General features: G+C 41.6%; 1 protein-coding gene across 3 annotated transcripts in view; it reads left to right on the forward strand.

The window, feature by feature from the left end:
• The window catches only part of ADGRV1 (adhesion G protein-coupled receptor V1), a 236,191-nt gene that overhangs the window by 197,330 nt on the left and 17,366 nt on the right, over positions 1 to 21,495 (forward strand). For all 3 annotated transcript variants that reach the window (XM_080972135.1, XM_080972133.1, XM_080972134.1), the window contains one exon: positions 11,551 to 11,672. In XM_080972135.1, the coding sequence (XP_080828261.1) occupies positions 11,551 to 11,626 (76 nt within the window). In that variant the 3' untranslated portion in view covers positions 11,627 to 11,672. The remainder of the gene's footprint in view (positions 1 to 11,550; positions 11,673 to 21,495) is intronic.

A 21,495-nucleotide genomic window follows, 5' to 3' on the forward strand; every position in this document is an offset into this window, starting at 1 on the left:
TTGTTGCCTTTATTGCTTCTTCTTTTGTCATAGTTTGTTATCCATCTGCAGTAGCAAAATGGGGCTGGTAAGCCCATCAGAGCTAGTCCATCTTTAAAATGAACACATTAATTCAATGAATCAATGAGATAAAGTTCTAGATCACGGAGGTTGTCTCTGGTAGCTTTTTCACAAAGCAAGATTATGGCATGGTACTAATAAAAATGGTGATGTGTATGGCTTCAATAGACTGCGTCATCTGGTGTATGCGTGTGTGTTTATTGTAGGTGGCATGCAACATGCTTGAGCCATCTGTAATTATTTTTGCTTCAAGCATCTTCTGCCATGCATCTGCTTCTTAATTTTTGTATGCTGTTACAGACTGCATCAGTTGATCTGTGACTTAATAGTCACTAGTGAGTAGTCCTATTTTGCAGCAAGGACTTGAACTAGATATGTGCAATTAAAAATGGTATTGTCTACCTACTGACCTGAAAAACCTGATAGGAAAGGAATTCTGAGAAGCAAAAATACATGATTTTACTAAGAGGTAATGTGTTTCAAGATTTGTCAACAGGAACATTTTTTTCAAACAGAAATAGGTGAGTCTTTTGAGGGTGAAATGTATAAAGGAATTGTGCTCTCCCTAGAGAAAGTATAACTTGTAGAGAAAGAGCAAGTCTGGCAACACTCTAACTCAGAGTTAAGTGCACTTAAGCCCATTTAAATGAATGCACTCTGGCACACTTTGCTTATTGGATTGTGGCCTGTTGTGTTTATAAAAAATATGAAAGACCTTTTAAGGTAGAAGGTACTAAGGTAGAAGGTACTATTGGGTCATACAAAGCTTGGTGTAGTTTTTTTTAAAAAAAATTCCTTTGGCTTCAGATTAGATGTTAGGAGTTCATTGCAGAGCTTTCCCAGTGGTTAAGAATCTCCTGCAAACTAGCCTATCTGTGGATGCAAAGCAACACTTGGACGCACACTGTGACACTTTAAGGCTAGCCACTTCAAGGTTAAAGGTGCTCAGATCCATTGATACTTGAATGCCACTGTCAGTCTTTGGTGGCGTCTAGGGCACTACCTAGTCCAGCCCCGGTGGATGAGTTCCAGTTGTTGAAGCCTGGTTGCATAGACAAGATGCCTCATTGAGAACTGTCCATTGCAGATGCAGCTTCCCTTTGCCCCTAGTGCCTCATTACACTGAGTAGGGAGAGAATGTCTCTCTCGGTCCTTGAGAGAGAGAGTAGTCCTGGTCACTTTAGAATAGTGCCATGACTTCTGAAAAAACCTGCTTTGGATCTGGAAGAGCTCAATAATCAGCTGGATTCTGTTCCCCACCCCCCACTCCCACAAAGCCTATGGAAGAAAGCTAAACCAAACTGGGCTCAGCTGTGTTCCCAGTGATATCACTTATCTGGATCTGGAGGCAGAGCGAGGCATCTCTGCCTCTCATTTCTGTACCTGGTGCACTGTGAAAATAGACATGGGAAACTGCACTTCCCAGATTGATGTTTGACTCACAGCAGCATTCCAGGCACCTGAGGGAGGTTGAGGGACCTCCCGCTACTGTTACCGTTACCCATCGGCCATGTAAGAAGATGGGAGAAAGGGTAGAGGGAGAACTGTGCATGAGGCTTTGGAGATTGAGTGAGGAAGGTAGTTATAGTTTCAGTATGTTGCTTTCCTTGCATTTGCGCATTATAAGCCCACAAGTTAGTGACACCAGCTTTGGTGATTCTAAAAGGTACCATAATTTCTTTACAAATAAAGAGCTAGGATCTTCAAAATTCCATCAGACAGCAAGGTGGTTAATGCATAATATATGACCTATAGCAGCAAGAGAGACTCCTCCTTGCAGTGTTTAGAGTGGGGCTCGTGGACTTCACCAGCAGTGAGATATTGTGAGCTATCAGTAAGTTGTGAGTGCACATTTCAACATGTTGGGCAAATGGCACAATCTGTGCATGTTTATGCAAAACTAAGCCCCACCACAATCAATGGGGCGTCTGCATAGAATGCAGCCTTCCTTAACTTTTTGAAGCATTTCTTCAGTTCTGCTGGGCCTATGAATAGATCTTCTTTACAGATGAAAACTGAACTCCCATGATTCTGTCTGGTGTGTGAAATTCTGTGCTAGAAATGTTCAGCGTTGCTGTGTTACTGCAGCCATGCAAAACTGTTGCCATTGGCCATTCTTTCAGCATTAAAAATCTCCAAAAAGGGAAAGATTGTTTTCTGTTTTCTGAAATACGAACATATTCAGCTTATAAAACCATATTGCTTTATTTATTTGGAAGGTTTCAGTTGGTTCAGATTGTTTTCTAGGCTGGTTTGTATAACTTTGCTGCAAAGTGTTTTGTTCTTTGCCAAGAGTTTTAAAAATATTTGTACAGGAACCAAATGGAACAGTAGCTAAAATAAAAAAATCAAACAAACTAACAGCTTGAGCCTATGGATCAGAAGCCCAAGTAGTTACATCTGCCACTGCAGAAACTCCTTCCCCCAACCCACCACTTTCCCCTCCTTCCATCCCACCTGCTCCCTTCCATGGTGTACCAACATGTGTTTTCCTAAAGGGGAGAAAACAGTGGTTAGGGAAATGATTATGCATCCCCCCCCCTTGCATTTTTGCCATTTCCTTATGCAGCTTTGCAGGCTCTTGGACTTTTATTACACACAAAAAGTGTGTAATGTTTGTTCAAGGCTGATCACTTGCAGTACATAAATCGTTTCTGCATAGCCCCGTCAGGAGAATCTGCAAGTTTGATCCAGTTTGCTCTGGACTTTAAGTAGGATCATCTAGCTTGATGTTCCAAGTCTGAAATCTCTAGGGCATTTTTTAATTTTTGCAAAAATATAGCCAAACAATAGAACAGAACGTGACTAGCTGCTCTAAATTTTTACACCTCAACCCTGCAGGTCACTTGCCATGCTCTGGTTTTCAGAAATACACGTGCTCCAGTAAGTCACTCCCAGATATAGATATATATAAAATCATTGCATGCGGATGATTCATATATGTGTTTACTCTCACCTTAGAAATGAGCATGCTGAGTCATAGAATATAGCAGCAATGCAAGGTAATTGACTAACAGATGACAAGTTTTGATGAAGGGGAATGATGTATGGAACTTCTTTTGAATTGCCAACAAGTCATTAACTGTTTTTAATATATCTCTTTCCAAATGTTCACACCCAGTTCTCCACTTAAACCAATCATATATATTTATATTTAAAAAAAGAACAAACAAATCTTGTTTGGTTTGTTCCTGAACATCTGGGATGGCAAAGCTTTGATGCCCCAGGCATCGATACAAAGTATAATTACAATTCAGATACCACCTTCGCTAATGAAGCCTGACATGTCAAACAGTCTAAACTACCCTTCCCGACCCCTCCCTTAGGTATCTATCTGCAGTATTTTTCTACTGACCATTTTTCAGATGGTGCCACATATTGGCACTACAGTGGTACCTCGGGTTACATACGCTTCAGGTTACACATGCTTCAGGTTACAGACTCCGCTAACCCAGAAATAGTACCTCAGGTTAAGAACTTTGCTTCAGGATGAGAACAGAAATTGTGCAGCAGCAGCACGGCAGCAGCGGGAAGCCCCATTAGCTAAAGTGGTGCTTCAGGTTAAGAACAGTTTCAGGTTAAGAACGGACCTCCGGAACGAATTAAGTATGTAACCAGAGGTACCACTGTACCCGATTTAGGGGCCCAGTGATACTATTAATTCAGGGGACTGTTGCTTTGCCTTTCTGCCTTCTACTAATCCTGTGCCCAGAGAGGTTTCCTACTAGTGTTTACTTCCCCACCCCCATTCCAAACCCATTCATGGTTACATTTTCTCTCCACAATTCCCACACAGAGGTTTTGGGGGTTTGTTTTGTTTGCTCATTAGGCTAGTTTCTACACACTGCTTGTCTGGATAGAGGATACACATTAACATTCAAGGGCACATTCTAGCTAGGCAAAACCACGAGAAGAGGCTTTGCAGCAGGACCAATGAGGGGCATGGCCAGAGAGAGTCCCAAGGGCCAGATAGCATGCCCTGGAAGGCCACATTCAGCCCTACGGCCTGAGGCTTCCCATCCCAGGCATGTATGTATGAGAAATAAAGGTAAAGTAAAGGGACCCCTGACCATTAGGTCCAGTTGTGGCCGACTCTGGGGTTGCGGCGCATGACTAAGCCGCTTCTGGTGAACCAGAGCAGTGCATGGAAACATAGTTTACCTTCCCGCCGGAGCGGTACCTATTTATCTACTTGCACTTTGACGTGCTTTTGAACTGCTAGGTGGGCAGGAACAGGGACCGAGCAACGGGAGCTCACCCCATCGTGGGGATTCGAACCGCCGACCTTCTGATCGGCAAGTCCTAGGATCTGTGGTTTAACCCACAGCGCCACCTGCGTCCCACCCGCCTGAGGCTTCCCACCCCAGGCATGTATGTATGAGAAATACAATAAGGTTAATACTAGGACAGTCGGTGGCAAAATCTAAATGAGGGCTGGTCTGGAAGGATATATCTTCAACTACTTTGTGTGTCCAAAACCCCTTGATTGGCTCATGATCTGGCAAGCAAGGAATCGCATACAGTGATCATAATTCAGAGCTCACTGGAGGCTTCACAATTCACCATAAGTATGTGGGGTTTCCCTCCTCCCTTTCTTTCACCCAAAGCAGGGAAGTTGTATGGTTCCTTGCTGGATCATTGCCTGGGGAGCAATGTAGAGCTCATAGGCATTCTGGTAAGTTGCCCAGTTTAGCATATCTGAATTTTTCTTCCATCGACACCAACTTGGGCATTGTCCGCTGCTGGCGTTCCTTTACTAAAAGTGGCTTTACTTTGGGATTAACATTTTTCCTGTGCTGAGACTCTGTTTCCTTCCTTAACATAACTCTGGGGCAGCCCATGCATAAACTTTTGAGAAAAGATTAAACGGCAGTAAGAAGCTCATTATGTAATTGTTTGAGAGAGTTCAGTTAAGTGTTTTCTCAAATTGTTCTCGTGGAATTCAGGAGTCCTTAAAATGCTTTTTCCTTTGGCAGAATCTTGCCCTCTTCCCCCACCCCCGTCAGATCAATTTCTGTCCTTCTAGCCCTGCTATGAAGAGAATGAAAGTTACTTTACAGAATAGTTTTCCCCCAACTAATTAAAAATATATTAAAATTTAAACACATCATGTCACCTTTTCAACTCAAGAGAGAGAAGCAAAGCAAATATTTGCAAAGAAACTCAGGGCACTATTAACACAATGTTCCAATTATTCTTTTTATTGGCTTTTGGGGGTGGGGTAATGTAAACACCATAGCCAGGGGGGAAATGAACACAATATGCTGACATTACAAAGAAGATTCAGACATTTAGAAGTGCTTGAGGGTGTGCATTGTGTCTGGTCTTTATTGAGCATTTGTTTTTATTTGTTTGAGGGGAGGTTCTACAACAATGAACATTCATCCTGATCTGCTCATGGAGTGTTTATATGTGTTCCCATTAATCATTTCTTCATCCCACGTTTTTCGTACATTTCACCATCACTTTTTAAATCACAAATGGTCTGGGGTAGAGTGTTGTTTTTTTAAGTGGCTTTGTTGCACTACTAGGGCAACAGAGCACTTTACTCCACTTAACTGTGTAAACCTAAATTTCCAGTATGTACTTGAATCCCTCCTGGAAAATAGGGGCAGTCTAGAAGTGTCATACATTCTTGACTTCATTGCTTTTCAGTGCTGAGCAATTAGTATTTTTAACTCAAGCAACAAAGTATGGTGTACTCTGTATTTAAACCATTTGCACAAATGTTTTCTGATCTCCAAACTCAAGCTAACATAAAATTGTTAACGTTTAAAGGGCAAAGATGAATCACTGTGGCTCAAACCCTGGAAATCTTTTGATCCTTGGTTGACAGCTGAAAAATATCTTTTCCAATAAGCTATGCCAAAATCATGATCAAGGACCAGATATTTATTAACAAATAAAGCTTATTAGTTTGTATTGCCAACAACCTAGTTTTCTAATCATTACTAATGAATGACCCAAAGTGTCTCCCATCCCAGCAGTATTCCTTAACAAATGTTTCACTGCTTTACTTCTTAAGGAAAGTACTGTAACAGCACAAGACTTAAAAGCCAGTTTCCTCTTAGGCTGTGTTTTCTCTGCACAAACTGGGTTTTCTCTGCACAAAAAGAGCTTTTAAGCTCTCTGCTTTGCTTGTGTTTGACTTGCAAAATTTCAACCAGCTGGCTTTCAACCATGTATAGTTGAAATGGCACAAATTAAATCTGTGCAATATGCTAACATACTATACATGAAAATGTGTGCAACTTTAGCCTCACCTACCTCTTTGGTCAGAAAACACACACATGCCCTTTCCGTGCAGATGATCAGGATTGGTAAATCGACTCCTAGTTCTTTCCACTCTGCTGCTAGCCCTACTCCTGACTGTCCCCACCACAATAGTTTTAAAAGAACCATCATAGAATCGTAGAGAGTTGGAAGGGATTATTTTGCCCATTGTGAGGCTCAAACCCATGACCAGGGCTGGATTTAGGTTTGATGAGGCCCTAAGCTACTGAAGGCAATGGGGCCCTTTATATGTCCAGCTGTTCTTTGTCAACAACAAATTGACACTGTTTTTTATGTTGAATATATGCTATATGGTAATTTATGGACCTAATAGGTATCTGAAGCCATTTGCACATGCAGAATGTAGACAACCTATATACAGAAATGAGCAAACCAGTGATATTTTAGGGAGCAGGCTAGTAGGTGGGGCCCATTACTTACATCATAGGAGCCTACACAACACAAAACACTGTTGCTGTATGTAAGTTTTATTTTATTTGATTTTTATCTTATATTTTGGAAATGTACATCCAGGTTTTTCTTTCCCTTTAATTTTTTTGGGGGCCCCCAAGAGAGTGGGACCCTAAGCTATAGCTTGTTTAGCTTATACGTAAATCCGGCACTGCCCATGACCCTGAGATTAAGAGTCTCCTGCTCTACCAACTGAGCTATCCCAGGCAACCTTTATACACATTAGCAAGTGACATGTAGTTTTAGTGGAATGCTTAAAAGGCTCAGATGCTTCTATCTCAGGTAGAGACAGTTGAGTTTCATTTGCTTTATCGGATAACTGAAGATGTGATTGTATGCACTTTCATTCAGAAATAATGCCTTTTGAACACAGTGGGACTAGGCACTGAATAAATAGGATTGGGTTGTTAAGCATGTTTATGGTGCTGGAGCAAGAAACACCCGAGCAAGGCACAATTCATTAAGGCATAAGCTGAGCTGTCAGTGACATGCTCCACAAAAGGGCATGTCTGCTGCTTGTAAAAGCAAGTTTGAAATTTTCGTTCTTCCCTTCTGTTCCTTAGCGTAGTGGGCCATTCATAGCATGGCCTTTGCAGATTATTTAGTTTTTATTACTCAGCTGAAGGCTCTGATACCATAAAAACATTATATTATCCTAAACATTCCCCTTGGAAAGGTGTTATTTTAGTCTTTTATTTTTACATAAAAGAAGCATATGGCATCATTCGGTGCATTAGTACTCTTAAGCATTTTTTTAATAAAAGAAATTTTTAGTCTAAGTATATTTAATTCTGTACATAATTTTGATAAGGCTCCTGGATGCAGATCCTGATAAGTCATCCTTAAAGGGAAAATTATGTTAGCTACAGTTTTTCCTCTGTCCCTCTTCATCCACAAAATAAAACAGTGATTTAAATGGGAGAAACTCAATGTGTGCTGACTTCTCCCATTGAATCGATGTTTAAGTTGTGCTGGATTGTGCTCAGTATTTCCCCCAGCAAATGCAATTTGATCTAGCATCCGGCTGCAATTCTCATGAGATACAGAAGATTAAAATGAAACCTTACTTTCTATAGGCTTTCCACCCAACCATGTGCATAAGCACCTGCAACTCAGGATAACACATTGCCCTGCAGTTTCTTTCTAAGTAGTGAAGAACTTTTGTAGCAGATTTCATAGGACTGCACATGCAAAAGTCAATTGGTGCATATATTTCCAAAACATAGATAGTACTGATGGAAAGTTAAACAGAATCTCCTATCCCTCTCGTTTGATAAAGAGCTAGTTGTTTGACAGTATTTGTAAAGCAGCCAGGCAAGGTCCTAACAATGGCCTTTAATGTTCAACTTAAGCTTCCATTATACATTCCTCACTTACACTATTCTGTTAAAGGCTTGACTGTTCCACCATTCTGTTGATATATTGCGTCTTCTGAGTTTTATTCCTGGCAATTGTAGGTGGTTACTGTTCCTAGTGTTGTTCTGATTGTTGTTCTGATACTTAGACCTCAGTCACCCTATGCAATATGTGTCTGTATGAGACTGGGATCTAGTTAACAAAGCCAGTTAGATCCCTTCATTTCTTAGCTAATGTTTCCTTTAACCACATGTTATTGACAACTTCTTTTTCTGCAATACCTTACTTTTTTTCCAAAGCATGTATTTTAAGGCTTCCCAGGAGCTGCTTAGCAAGTCTTATTTGTTCTTGTTTTGAATGCTTTGTTTGATCAAAATATGCTGGGTTGCCAGGACAAAATGTCACTGCAGAGTTCTCGGCCAGCTATTGACTTTTGAAAACTGGCTGGATTTCAGCATTGTATTAATAGGTTAAACACTCCATAGTGAAGCAATTGTTATTGACAAAACTGTAACATAATAGAACAGGAGCTGAATTTCCAAATGATTTGAGAAAAACAGGAAGCTCTGCACACTTTCAGCATCTTTTAATCATGCCACTTGCTGCACAAGGCCTGAACTTAACATTTTAATATAACAAAGCATTTTTTTAAAAAATGTACCTCACCAAGTCTATTGGACTGTGGCCGATCCACTCGGATGTGTGTGGGGTGGGATGGATGTGAGAAGAGCAATGAGACATCACGTACACACCTGTTGGAGAATTTATGATCTCACGCAAAGGCTGGCCAGGAAAGGAGTCCATGTTTGGAAAAGCAGGCAATATCTGCCACCCATGCAGTGGTTTGCAGCCTCCAACACACACCCAGCTCCTATGGAATGACTGTGCAAGTTCTCCCCCAACCCTTTCCTATACTTAACTTCAGCTCAAACCTATGCCAAATGTTAGCTTATTCATCCTTTTTTCTCATTGTGCCTAAGCATGATAGCTTTAGTAGTTTATGTGTTCTCCCTCCCCCTCCCCCCGGTCCAACTTTCAAAGCTGCATAAGCAGAAGTCTGAAAGAGATGGCCAAACTTGCACAAATTTTCTATATTGTTTTGCTTTTTAAGCTCAACCACTCAGACAAAACAAAACACCCCAGTACTTTGTGCGTTGCTGCTTTTTAATTGCTTTCAATATGTTGCATTAATTTCTCATTTCATAACACAGTGGCTTAGTATGATGTTCACATTTAAAGTGAAAAATGGAAGCAAAGAGCATGTATGCAAATTAACACCAAACAGCAGATAGCTACTTTAATGATATAAGACACAATTTCCTGGGAAGAAAACACCTTCCACTTGCCTGGCTGGCAGGAATTCGGGATAGGTCTAACCATGGTGCGAATAAAGTTGGTTGTATCCTGGTTGTATCCTGTTTCTGTATGGGCCTTTTAAGGACACATCCATTTAAATCTTTGACTAAGCGGATTCCTTTTTCCATATTGGGTATCAGTATTGGATAGGCAGCTGTTTGAAAAAGTCTGAGGCACATAATACTGCAATTACAATGTAAATCTGGTTTACTGTGAAAAGAAGCAAGAAAACATCTCAAAGGATGTAGTCCTGTGATCACTGTCTTAGAGGATTTCTGAGAGGCCCTAGATACTGCACAACTTCCTGGCCATAGGTGGGGGTGAGCCCTGGAGTTCTTCCTTAACCAGTGAAAGAATAGCCTGCTGAAGTGACTGCCCTCTTGTCGTAGGCACCAACTCTATGGGCTGCAAAGTATGTGGGGATGAGGCTGAGCCACCCCCTCCCCCAATCTTGAGGGGCTGGGCCTTGCTAGGCCTCACCATGGCAGCAGCATGCCTTGCGGGCTCCTCCTGACATGTGTGACATCACATGTGTGTCACATGTGTGACATCATGCACACGTGACAAGCCCCTCAATGTCTGATGGAACTTGGTGCCTGTTTCTTGCATAATAAGGACAAAAAGGGCCGTTCCAGTGTATGCCTGTGTGTTTTGTGTGTGTGTGTGTGTGTGTGAGAGAGAGAGAGAGAGGGGGAGAGAGGGAGAGAGGGAGGGAGAAGGGGGTTGAAAGAGACCTATTCAAGGGCTTTCATTTGTGCTGCAGGTATTTCCTACCTCTCCTTCCCCCATTCGCCCCTCAGGTCCCCCCCCGAAAAAAACTTGGCTGGGGTGGGGCAAGAAAACAAGCAGAACTGTATTCAGGGAGAAAGCATTGTTCATCTGGCAAACTGAGATAGCACATCATTGAATTTTACCCCATAAGTTTATTAAAACCAAACTTACTGTACATGCTTTTTCTAAAGTGCTGTTGAGTTCAGTGGTGCTTCCTTCCAGGTAAGTAGGTATAGGATTGCAGACTTAAAAGTGCCTGGATGGAGAAATCTCCATAGTATTTACCACCTGCCTTCATTTGTCCTGTTGCTTCAAGCAGCCCCTGTTTTGTGAACAGAAACAGACAATGGGTTTTACAAATATCAGTGTCATGATGGTGAGGAAGGCAATTGTACTGAAATCCTTTAAGCAGCTATTCTTTGCCTGGCTGGAAGCTGTCCATGCTGTCACCTACCTGCCTCAATATATGATTTATCTTTTGCATCAAGCAAAGGCACGTGAGCTTGGGAGACCGGATAAGCTACTGTGTTCCCATGTGTTGTTCTCGTCACTCGTTTGTCAGTTTTGCTGAAGGGGCATTAATTAATAATGTGGAGAAAGGGCAATGCTTTGCAGAACAACTGTACAGTTTGAAAGGTACAAAACTGAGCAAATACAGACTTTGCCATCCATTGTGAGTGCAATGTCAATACCAAAGATCAATCTGGTATCACCTGATCCGTCTTTTCATGGAATTTAAGGAATTTGTTTGCTCATCTAAATGCTAAATTCTTTTTTTTTCCTTCCTCCGAATTCTCCCATTCCCTCATCAGCACTTCGATTATTTGGAAAGCCAATGTTTGCTGACTCAGCAAGTCTTTCACTTGGTTCCCAACCTGCTTTTATAGAGGCCAAACATGCTTTGTCCTCCCCGAAATGCAGTAATTTTCCCCCGTGTGTTTCATAAGAGAGCTGCACCCACTGACCCCCACTGTTTGCTGCCAGATACATCATTTCAGATCTTGCTCAGCAGCCTTCGGGATGAATTAGTCAGCAGATGGTGCTCTCGTTCTCATGCCTCTTCTCAAAAGCTGACCGAAAGCAGGAAAGGGCAGATTCAGAAATTGCCCAGTCACCACTATATTGATTGCCCTTGTTATGTAATTCTGATGTTCAAAGCAGACGTTGAGAACTTAGAAACATCTCTACCCACAGTTCAAGACTGAAACTTTAAATTTTTTTTTTAACAAAGCTGATAAATTCCCCTGTTCTAATTGTTTCTAGAAATCCCACTGGTTTTATACCTGTTTGCCCTCATTTCCGTTACATGGCTTTGGGGAGGACTGCACATGGCTTATAGACATCTATGGATGCTGGTCTTCTTTGTCATTTTCAACTGCCTTCAGGTAAGTTAGATTTCTTCTTTACTCACTTTAGCTGAAAACCAAGCACTTTTTTACCGTAGTGTGCCTAATCCGAACTTTGAATACAGAGGAGAGAAAAGACAACAAACTTAAAACACTGACAATACTCAGGTTGGTGCAAACAGCGTAAGAAAAAGAAGAGATCTACAGCTACATCCTATATTTCTTTTAGTGTAGATGAAGTTTGCGGTCACACTAGATGATGAACTAAGACAGGAACTATAGCTTGGGAGTGGCAAAGTATTTTTTTATTAGAATAACCATGGAAAAATATATGAAGCAGAATAAAATAATATGCACCTGAAATCTCATTGATTTCTTTGGGGTTAGTGTTTAAATATTAAAATTTGGTTTTTAAAGATAAAAATCTGAGTGCAGAATTAAGAGAGTTTACATGTGGAGCCTGATTGTCAAAGTACTTGCAAGTACCATTGTAATGTCTGGATCTCTTCCTGGCATATGTGGCTTAAGGACAGATTCTTAAAATAACACTGAGGGACCAGCTGCTTTTTAGCAACCACAGCTAGGAAAATACTAGACCTACAACCATTCAGGGGTTGTCAACACAGTGCCTGCAGGTGCCAGTATGCCCACCAATGCCCACTATGGTGCCCTGGGGAAATCTTGGTGAATATCCCTTTAAAAATCCGCAGTGCACCATAGACCATTTGCTCTTCTTACTCCGTTCCTATTTGCACTGGCTCGGTCTCACCTACACTGAACATCGCCCCGCCTTAAACATAACCACATTTTATTGAATGCCAGGACACCCACCTTTCTATCTATTCTGAACAGAGGAAAAGTACAATCATCTTCTATTTCTGTGAGTGAGTATGGCAGTGGCTGATGCAGATGCTCTCTTTTTCATTTATGGGTACCTGATGTCATGGACTAGTTGGACACAGAAGAATGGTGGGAGGAGCCAGCTGGGGGAACCACCAAGGGAAGAAGGCTCAGAGCCAAGGGAATGGGGAGGCAGGGACCTCCAGTCTCAGCAATTGCTTCATGGGAACAAGACCTAGTGGAGATGAGTTGCTGTGCTCATTAGGCCCAACACTCCTTTGTCAACCATGTTTAATATAACAGCTATTTTTGATATGCCATGTCCCTCTGGTGCCCACAGCACTTTCTCAAAATTAAAAGTACCCACATCTTTGAAGCTCCAAACATCTTTTTCACCAGTTTGGGGGAGGGGAGGCGGATTGAGCAGAGGTATTTCTCTAACTGGCCCTGCCAACCTCTAGTAGCTTCCCTACAGTGGCTATCCATGAAACGATGTCTGTGTCATTCAGGTGATGTGGACCTCACCCTTCCATCCACCAAGTTGCAGGTGGACAAGAGTACCACTGATGAGATTCTCAGGATGTCTGGTAGTAGTCTCCCAACACTCTGGGCTCCTCCCTAGGATCCCATTGCTCCCATTCTGCATCCTTATCCCATTCCTCCTAGCCCTCTGACCAATCCCAATCACTGTGGGACTCCTGACTAATGGTCTAGTTTAGTCGTAATGTTAAACCATAGTTCAGTGTTCTGAGAACAAACCATAGTGAGCATTGAGCTTGCATTCTTTTCTTGCATTCATTTCCATTTTAGTTTAACTGCAGTTTGCTGTCTCTTGGCTCACCAGAAGAGGAGGAAGGCAAGGAAGCAAGCCTGAGACTTCTTCCTGTAACACTATAGTTCATGTCCAGAAGCAGCCAGTGCATATTTATAAACAGAAAAGGGGAAGCAGAATGAGTAGCCCAGCTTATTAACCACAATTTAAATTTAGTAAAAGGACTATTTTTTTCAAAGCACTGATGTATTTTACATCTCACTGATTAGTGACAGGTAGAGTGAACTCCAGGGATATAGTTAGCACAGGAAAGCTTATTCCAAGCTGCAAATAGTACATTGCAAAATAGATGTGACACAAATATCCAGTCTCCAGAGTGTCTTTTAAAGCTTTTATCTCTGCCTTAACTGTTTCTGGAGAGGGAGCCAGATGAATAAAGCAACATGTAGCAATATGTAATAGCAACAAGTTACAATAATGTTCAAAATCCTTTGAGATGTATGCTGTTTTATGCTGTCCATTCATTGCCACTAGACTCCCATCTGCAGCTTCCAGCCCTTCCTTTCATGCCAATCATGATCCAGTTTTCTCGGTTTTACTGTTTATATCTCCCATCTCCCACTCCCTTCTCTTCCAAATGCTTCCATTTGCCCAATAGCCAGCTGCCAATCAATAACGCCCAGTTCAGTTACTAGTTTCCTGTCTCTGGGTACCTTTGCAACAGGTGCTACTTAATGCCATTAAGAGGACCTGAAGGAAGTAAGAGCCAAAAAACAACACACACACACACACACAGAGAGAGAGAGAGAGAGAGAGAGAGATTAACAACAGACAACTCTCTGAAATGTAATCCCTACAAAGTTCCCAATGGCTTGGATCCTAATATAAGTGAATGGAAGTTCACAGAAGGAATGTTTTCCCACCTGTGCACCAATCTGTGCTCACAGAAAGCCTATCCAGGAGATTGGGGTGTGCTGCTCAACCAAATGGGGTGGAGTGCAGGAGGCTGAAGGAGAATGTGGGATTGCCCCAAATTAAGCTTCATAGAAAGTACATGTTGTGGTTCAAGGACCCGATCCCCCCAAAGTGGAATGAATACACAAGGACACATGATATAAGGTTAATGGGGAAGAAAAAGGCCACAACTTTATTGATTACAGCAAGTGAAAAGGTATTGGCTTAGGCATTGGATTACGTCAACTGACTCCACCCCCTCGGAGAGGGGTGAGTCTGAAACAAGGGGGGTTTATTCACCAGTAGGTGGAGCCTGTTGATGCTAATCCAACTATAGGCTCTCCTCTGATGTCACCGAGGGTCATGCCATGGCCTCCCGCCAAGCAGGCATCGGACAGAATACACAACCGCCAGATTCCTTTAACGGAATACCCAAAATTGAAGGCATAGGCGATGGCCACACCTAGCTCTTCGACACCACAACACATTATTCCAATGCCTAACCTACCCACCAATACCACGAAGGTTGTGACGATTGCTACGAGGTAGGCGAAAAAAACAAAAAGCCTAATGCCAAATGGAAAAATTCCTACCAGGCCCCCCAGACAACCAGGGCGACCAACCTAAGGTCCATAGCAAGGCCAAGGAAAACTAAGACCCTGAGCTAAAAGGGAGTGGAGGGTGGGTGACTCGCGACGGGACGACGAAGAGTGAGGCCGAGTAGGGGCTGGTGCCGCAGCATTTAGGCTGCTGTACACGCCCCCTCGGAGGCACCTGGTTGGGTGCCTGCCGATGGGGGTGGGCGCCAGCCCAGGTGAGTGGAAGGCAGGGGGCTAATGCCCCCTGCTAGAGGTGGGGCTCGGGTTCCCGCCCACAACCACTCCCCTCTCTTCCAGGAGGAGAGTCTTTGGGGCAATTTGTGGCAGCTTAGATGCTTTAAAAGAGGATTGAACATACATGGAAAAGGCGGCTATTGATTATTCAAGTCATTGTGGTTGTGTGAATACCAGTTACTGAGGAACAACCATGGGAATGGGTTGCTGTCCTCATGTCTTGCTTGTGGACTTCCTGGAGGTTTCTAGTTTGCTGCTGTAGGAAATAATATGTTAGACTAGACAGGCCTTTGCTCTGATCAAGCAAGGCTATTTTTATAGTAACATGGAACTGGGACAGAACAGACTTAATGCTCAAACATATGCAAAACTGCAAATAAACTGATTTGCCTATGGTGCTGTAGAAGTGTGTTCCTTTCTCCTTATCAACCTGTATTCAAGTTTGTGTTGATACATAAATGGAGTTTAGTAATGGCATACAAAGTAGCTCAGTAGGTTAGTGCATGGTGCTGATAATGCCAAGGTTCAGGTTCAGTCCCCATAAGGGGCAGCTGCATGTTCCTGCTTTGCAGGGTTTTAGACTAGATTATCCTCAAGGTCTTTTCCAGCTCTATGATTCTGTGATTCATAGAACTGAAAATAAAACTAAGGCCAGGCTCCGCAGTGGGTACAGTTGAACAGGCTCATGTGGGTCACTACCTATGACGAGATATTGAAATGAGATGTGGTAGGAAAGCCTAGATGGTTGTTTCACAAGGCCCTGATGTGGAATAATATAGATGGAGCTACAGTGGTTGTAAAGTGGGAGGTGATGTAGAAAGGCAGAAGGAGGAAGGCAATAAATAGATGATTGTGAAAGAAACTTGACCACCCAGGAAGTGGTTATGGAACACGTGTGTGTGTGTGTGTGTGTGTGTGTGTGTGTGTGTTAGCTACCACAGTGTAGTGGCAGCAACTACTGAATTTCAGCATCATAGGTCTGGGGAATTTTCAGATAATGCCTCCTGAGTCAGCTCACTCAGATACAGTTCTAGAAAGGAGGGGAGAAGTCTTCACCCTTTTTCACTGTTGTCCTCATTAAAGAATATTGAATATTGCTCTTTTACGCAATTCTTAATAGTAGCTTACTGATGCTGAAGTTTCCTGTAACTCTTTTGATTTGCATTGAATGGGCCACAGCATAACAGCACTTTCCTTTTTCTGTGCATTACATACAGGCTGAAAAAGGAACTTTTTATGTGCTACCCTAATGCCATTTAACCCGCAAGTGAGAATGATGTTCTCTGCTAGCTAAGGGTAGTGAAACAATGCTGTCTGTAGTCTTCTTTTTTATTTTGTTTGATAGCGTTCCAAAAATCTTCCCTAATTAAGAGGCAAATCTAATAATTACTTCTAAATTTGGCATTGGCCAGCACTCAGCAGCAGTTGTGTGTTGGGGAGGGCAGCTAATCGCATTACAGCTCTCCCACTCCTATCTCTCTTCAGCTTTTCTGGCACTTAACATTTCAGTGATGAAAACGTTTGTCAGTGGCCATAATACCACCACTGGCCATAAAACAACTCAGCAAAGAGGAAAATATTGATTCACAAATTAATTTTTCCGAAAGGTTAAAGTGAACCTTTCTGCACTTTTGTTTCACTGTGCTTTAGAACTAAGATGATTCATTCTTAAAAGCTGCAGCTGCAAGCATTTTTACTAGGATGGAATTGTAGACCCTCATATGTGTTAACATCTGCATCTGAAGACCATAACAGTTGCCTTGTGTGATCAGATTAAGTCCACCATTCTATTTCCAGCTTTGATGGTTGGCATTACCATTTGGAGCTCAGAACCAAGGCTTGACGATGGCAACAATCTGCCAATTAGGTGTGGTAGTTAGAGCAGCCTTCCCCAACTGGGTGCTCCCCTGATGTTGTTGAACTCTAACCCACATCTGCCCAGCCAGCAATGTACCATGGTCAGCACCAATGGGAGGCAGAGTCCCACAATATCTGGCGGGCCACGTTTTCCCCATTCCTATGAACAAGGTTTATAAAGTTATGACCCATATGGACTGGAGACAATAAATAGAATATTATCTCTCCCTCTCCTAATACAATGACTGACTCACAGTCAGTCATTGAAACAAATTGGCAGAAATGTCCACTTTTCCCACCTAATTCATTATCTTGTTCCCCTCTAGTTACTAGACTAAATACAAAAATTCCCAATACCATAGCTGTTTTCCCTGATAACTTTTCTTTCCCAATATGGTTGGTTTTTTTTGCCTGCTCTGCATTAATAGCTGTTGAGAACAAAAGTGTGAGATGCAGAAAGAATATGCTAAATACTTTTGGGTAAGCCATTTCATTTTTCTTTCTGAGGAATTATATCAAATTAGTAAACTATGAATAGTCTACATTGTTCCTTTGCAGATGCAAAGCTTTTACAGAAAAAGGAAATCGTCACTGCACAACAGAAACAGTATGTGGTTTAGTTTGGAACGTGGTCAAATTTCAGAATTTCAAGTACTGTTCTGAGTACCACTTGCCCACATTGTTTGAAAAAGAAAGAATGGAAGAAGTGAAATGAAATCTGGTAACGAAACAGAATAAATCTAAGAATGGGGCAATTATAATCAGAGCACATGTATGGAATTCTAGAAAGTGCCACTACAACTGAGGAAAATTATCCCTGTCAGGACACAGCCTTTGGTTAGGATAGATAGATGCCATCTGAGTTATTTAAGCAGACTTGATCACGGTGCAAATGTTGGCAACAACTAATCTATTCTAATTTTTGTAATACAATGTAGTAATGCTATAGTTTCTTTTTACAAGAGCAGATGAGTGAAAGCTATGATGGTGGGTATGTCTTTTTAATTGTTCACTTGATTCAAACTTGATTGATACAGAACCTTCGTAAAAATAGATTCCCCCCACCCCAGAAATTGCCATTAGTCAGAAAAGGCTCCAAAGGGAATGACTTATAAGTGCTTTGTTAGGAAACTATTTTCTGGATTCTTCATGTGTGAGTATGGGTTTGCAACAAAGATAATTTTTGTCTGGAAAGAGTTGTGCAACATTGGAGCTTACCACAACTAAAAGATCATTATGTGTTATTTATTTTAACTAAAATGTCAAGTGTTCCTTGTTTGCCTTGACAAAGGTCAGCTGAATTAAAAAAAGAAAGAAAGAACTCCAAACCAGCTTGCACCATCAGTTTATTAGTGGTTTAAATCTTCACATTTGTTGTTTTGCTGTTGCCAAAGTGACATGGAAAATTTTCGATACTGAGGCATAAATGGCAGACGTAGAAGCACCTTGATTTTCTTCCCCTTTTGTTTTTCCTCTGCCTTTTTAAGCTAGGAGCCAGCTGAAACTTACCCTATTGTGTTATATATCTATATTTATATATAAAACCACCCACTATATTTTATAAAATCACTTAAGTCCCTGTGGCTCGTAGGAGGTCTCAAATCATTATGGTATTTCCAGAAAAGACAGAAAATTGAAATGCTACCACCATTTTATTAGTAAGCCCCCCTACTTCCCCGCAAAATGTTGCATATCTCCTTTGCTCCTAGTAACAACTTCATTTCCTCCTCCCTTTTGGCACCCCCTGCAGCACACTCCAAATTCACTGGAAAAGTTTCCAGCACTGTTGTTTACAACAGGGTGGAGAACCTGGCCCAATCCTGCTCTAGAATTTGAGACCCCCTTGATTAGACTGCTGGACTTTGACTGGAAATCTGGATTCAAATCCTCAAGTGGTCTTGGATCAGTTGCTATAACCTAATTCATAGGATTAAAGATGGAGCACCTATGGCTCTCCAAATGCGGCTGGATTCCAGCTCCCAATCAACCCCAGTCAGCATGGTCCAATGGTCAAGGCTGATGGGACTTGTAGTCTAAGAATATCTGGAGGGCCACAGTTTTTCCATCCCTGCTTTTCCAAATCTGAGGAAACCCTGGATCGAACAAAGACATGCACCTCATCCTGCATTTTGTAGGGGAAGGATCAGCATTATCTAGGAAATCCAGAAGATCTTGCAGAATCAGAACTTTTAGGGATAAATGGTTTCGAAGTTGAGCTACTTGTTTGTCTAATACTGTGTCTTGTAAAGAAACCCATCCAATGCTGCTATGAAACTGTGGTTTTCCAGATGATTGTGTAAAACGTGTGGATTAATTGTCGAGCATCTCTTTGTAAAAATGCTGCACCATTTGGATATATTTTAAAATATGGCATAGCTGAGGTACAAAGGCTTATGTACATGCAGGGCTGAACAGCAAAATCAGGTTAGCACTAAATGACAAATCAATCGTTTTGGATTACAGTGATATCCTAGACTATGCTTTCTAATGCCTCAGCTTATTGGATTTATGAACAAAGCAGGTGGTATTTCCACAAAAGTTGCCAAAACTACCAGTTTGTTTATTTGTTTTTGTTAATGTTCTATAATATAAGAGATTGCTATATATGTCTTTGGTCTCAAGTCATTCTGTGACTAATTAAATCCAGTCTGTCTTTTCCAAGGAAAATAGGCCTTTCTTGCTTTGATTCTTGTATCCCTTTGCAAACAACATATACACACGCCCACAAATATGCACACACATTTGCCAATGCATCCAGTTTTTTTCTGTCTTGTATTTGGAATGGCCTTGCTATCTCACATCAAATAATAGATTAACATCACTGTTCAAAACAGAATTCAGTGGCCAGGTTGCTTACCGGGGCGAGATGGTTTGAATGTATAATGCTGATCCTGGCCTGATTGCCCTGGCTGCCAATTAGTTTCCAGACCCAATTCAAAATGCTTGTTTTGACCTATAAAACTTCTCCCCATGTGAACCAACCTGGGAATGATCCTTACCTGCAACTGTAGAGAGCCTGTAGTGTGCTAAATGACCCAATGGTTCAACTCTGTATAAGGCAACTTCTTAGTGGTGGCATTGAGTTTGAGCCATGTGTTGAGCTGTATATTATGGCCGCTGTATGGTGCAATCACCATGCAGAATCTGTCTCAAAGAATCTCCATGTTGGTAGCCACTTGGTAGCCCCTTGCTGACTGGCCTCTAGACCCAAAGAGTTGCAAGAAAGTACAGGAACCATTCTCTCCAAATTAGGTCCTTTCCCTACATTCCATTGATTTAACGCATATGAGGAACTTGCTTGCTTGCTTGTTGTAAAATTTATGTACTGGCTGCCAATACATATAAAAGGGGCTTTCAACAAGCAAAATAAAGTAGTATAATAACATAACAATTAAAGAAATTGATATGCAATGAAAGTGGAGACAAGTGGAGACAAGTAAAACACTACAGAGCAGACGGAAGTAATTAAAACAACAACTATAAAAATCCCACTGAAAGATAACTGCCTTAAGTGGCTACATGAAAGCAGGCAACAGTGGGACTAAACACATCTTTCTGGGAAGGTGATTCCATAAATTGGGTGCCACTACTGAATAAGATGCTGTTTTATTCCCTCCAAGTGCATGCTTCTCAGTGGTAGGACTGCAAGAAGGGTCTTAGAAGGTGAACAAAGGTCTTGATAGAGTCATACACAAAGAAATGTAGTAGGCCCCTGGAACGGCTTCCACTTGGTGGTGTGGTGACTTCATAAAGGTGATGTAACACTAAAAAGATGTGCATCTCATGGAGAATATCAATGCCAGTGATCCATGGCAATGTGCAGCATTGGTGTAGATATTCTCCACATGGCCAAGCCCGTTTTTGATGAGTGCTGTTCAAACATAATGACACTACCATTTGGCAGTCATAAAGAAGCCTTGCACTTAGGGGTCTGTGAGGAAAGAATAAGCCCTGAGGGACAACTTGTCTATGAAAGAACTGTAGCATTTCTTCCTTAAATTATCCCTTTCCTTTTACTGTTGGTCTTTTTTTTTTTTTAAGTTTCACTTGCAGCATTCTGCCAGTCAGCCAGAGAATGGTTTCCACAGTGACAGAACCCAAAATTGCTGTGGTTGTTCCACCTCCTCACATTCATGTACACCTCAGATATGAAGGGTTTGTTTCATGCTGCTATTCCTAGTTCATACAGCTTTCAGAAAGGGCTGGTAATAACAGTAATATTTGCTACTGTAGGTTGCTGCTAAATGTGCTGTAGGAACAGTGGTGGTTGGTTGTGTGCGGTCAAAACAGCTCACTGAGTTCTAATTCTTGATGGCAGAATTAATAACTCAATCATTTTTAATATTAAGAGTGCTTAAATTGAAATATGCTGTAAATAACCAACTTGTGAGGTTACTTTTTTTAAAAAAAGCAAATGTGGAATTGGGGAGGAGGGATTATTTAACAAATGGCCAAGATAGGGCAGAAGTTTAATTCTAGGTGTTTTTAGTTTAAATACAATGCAGTTATTCTTTTAGGGGCATTTTCTCTTTAGGCATGCTAGTGCTTTGGACAAACAGGCTGATATAAAGCTACGTTTTGCTCAGAATAGATCCATTAAAATTAG

Source organism: Podarcis pityusensis (genome assembly GCF_964106645.2).
Source record: "Podarcis pityusensis genome assembly, chromosome: 11".
Taxonomy (NCBI): Eukaryota; Metazoa; Chordata; class Lepidosauria; order Squamata; family Lacertidae; genus Podarcis; species Podarcis pityusensis.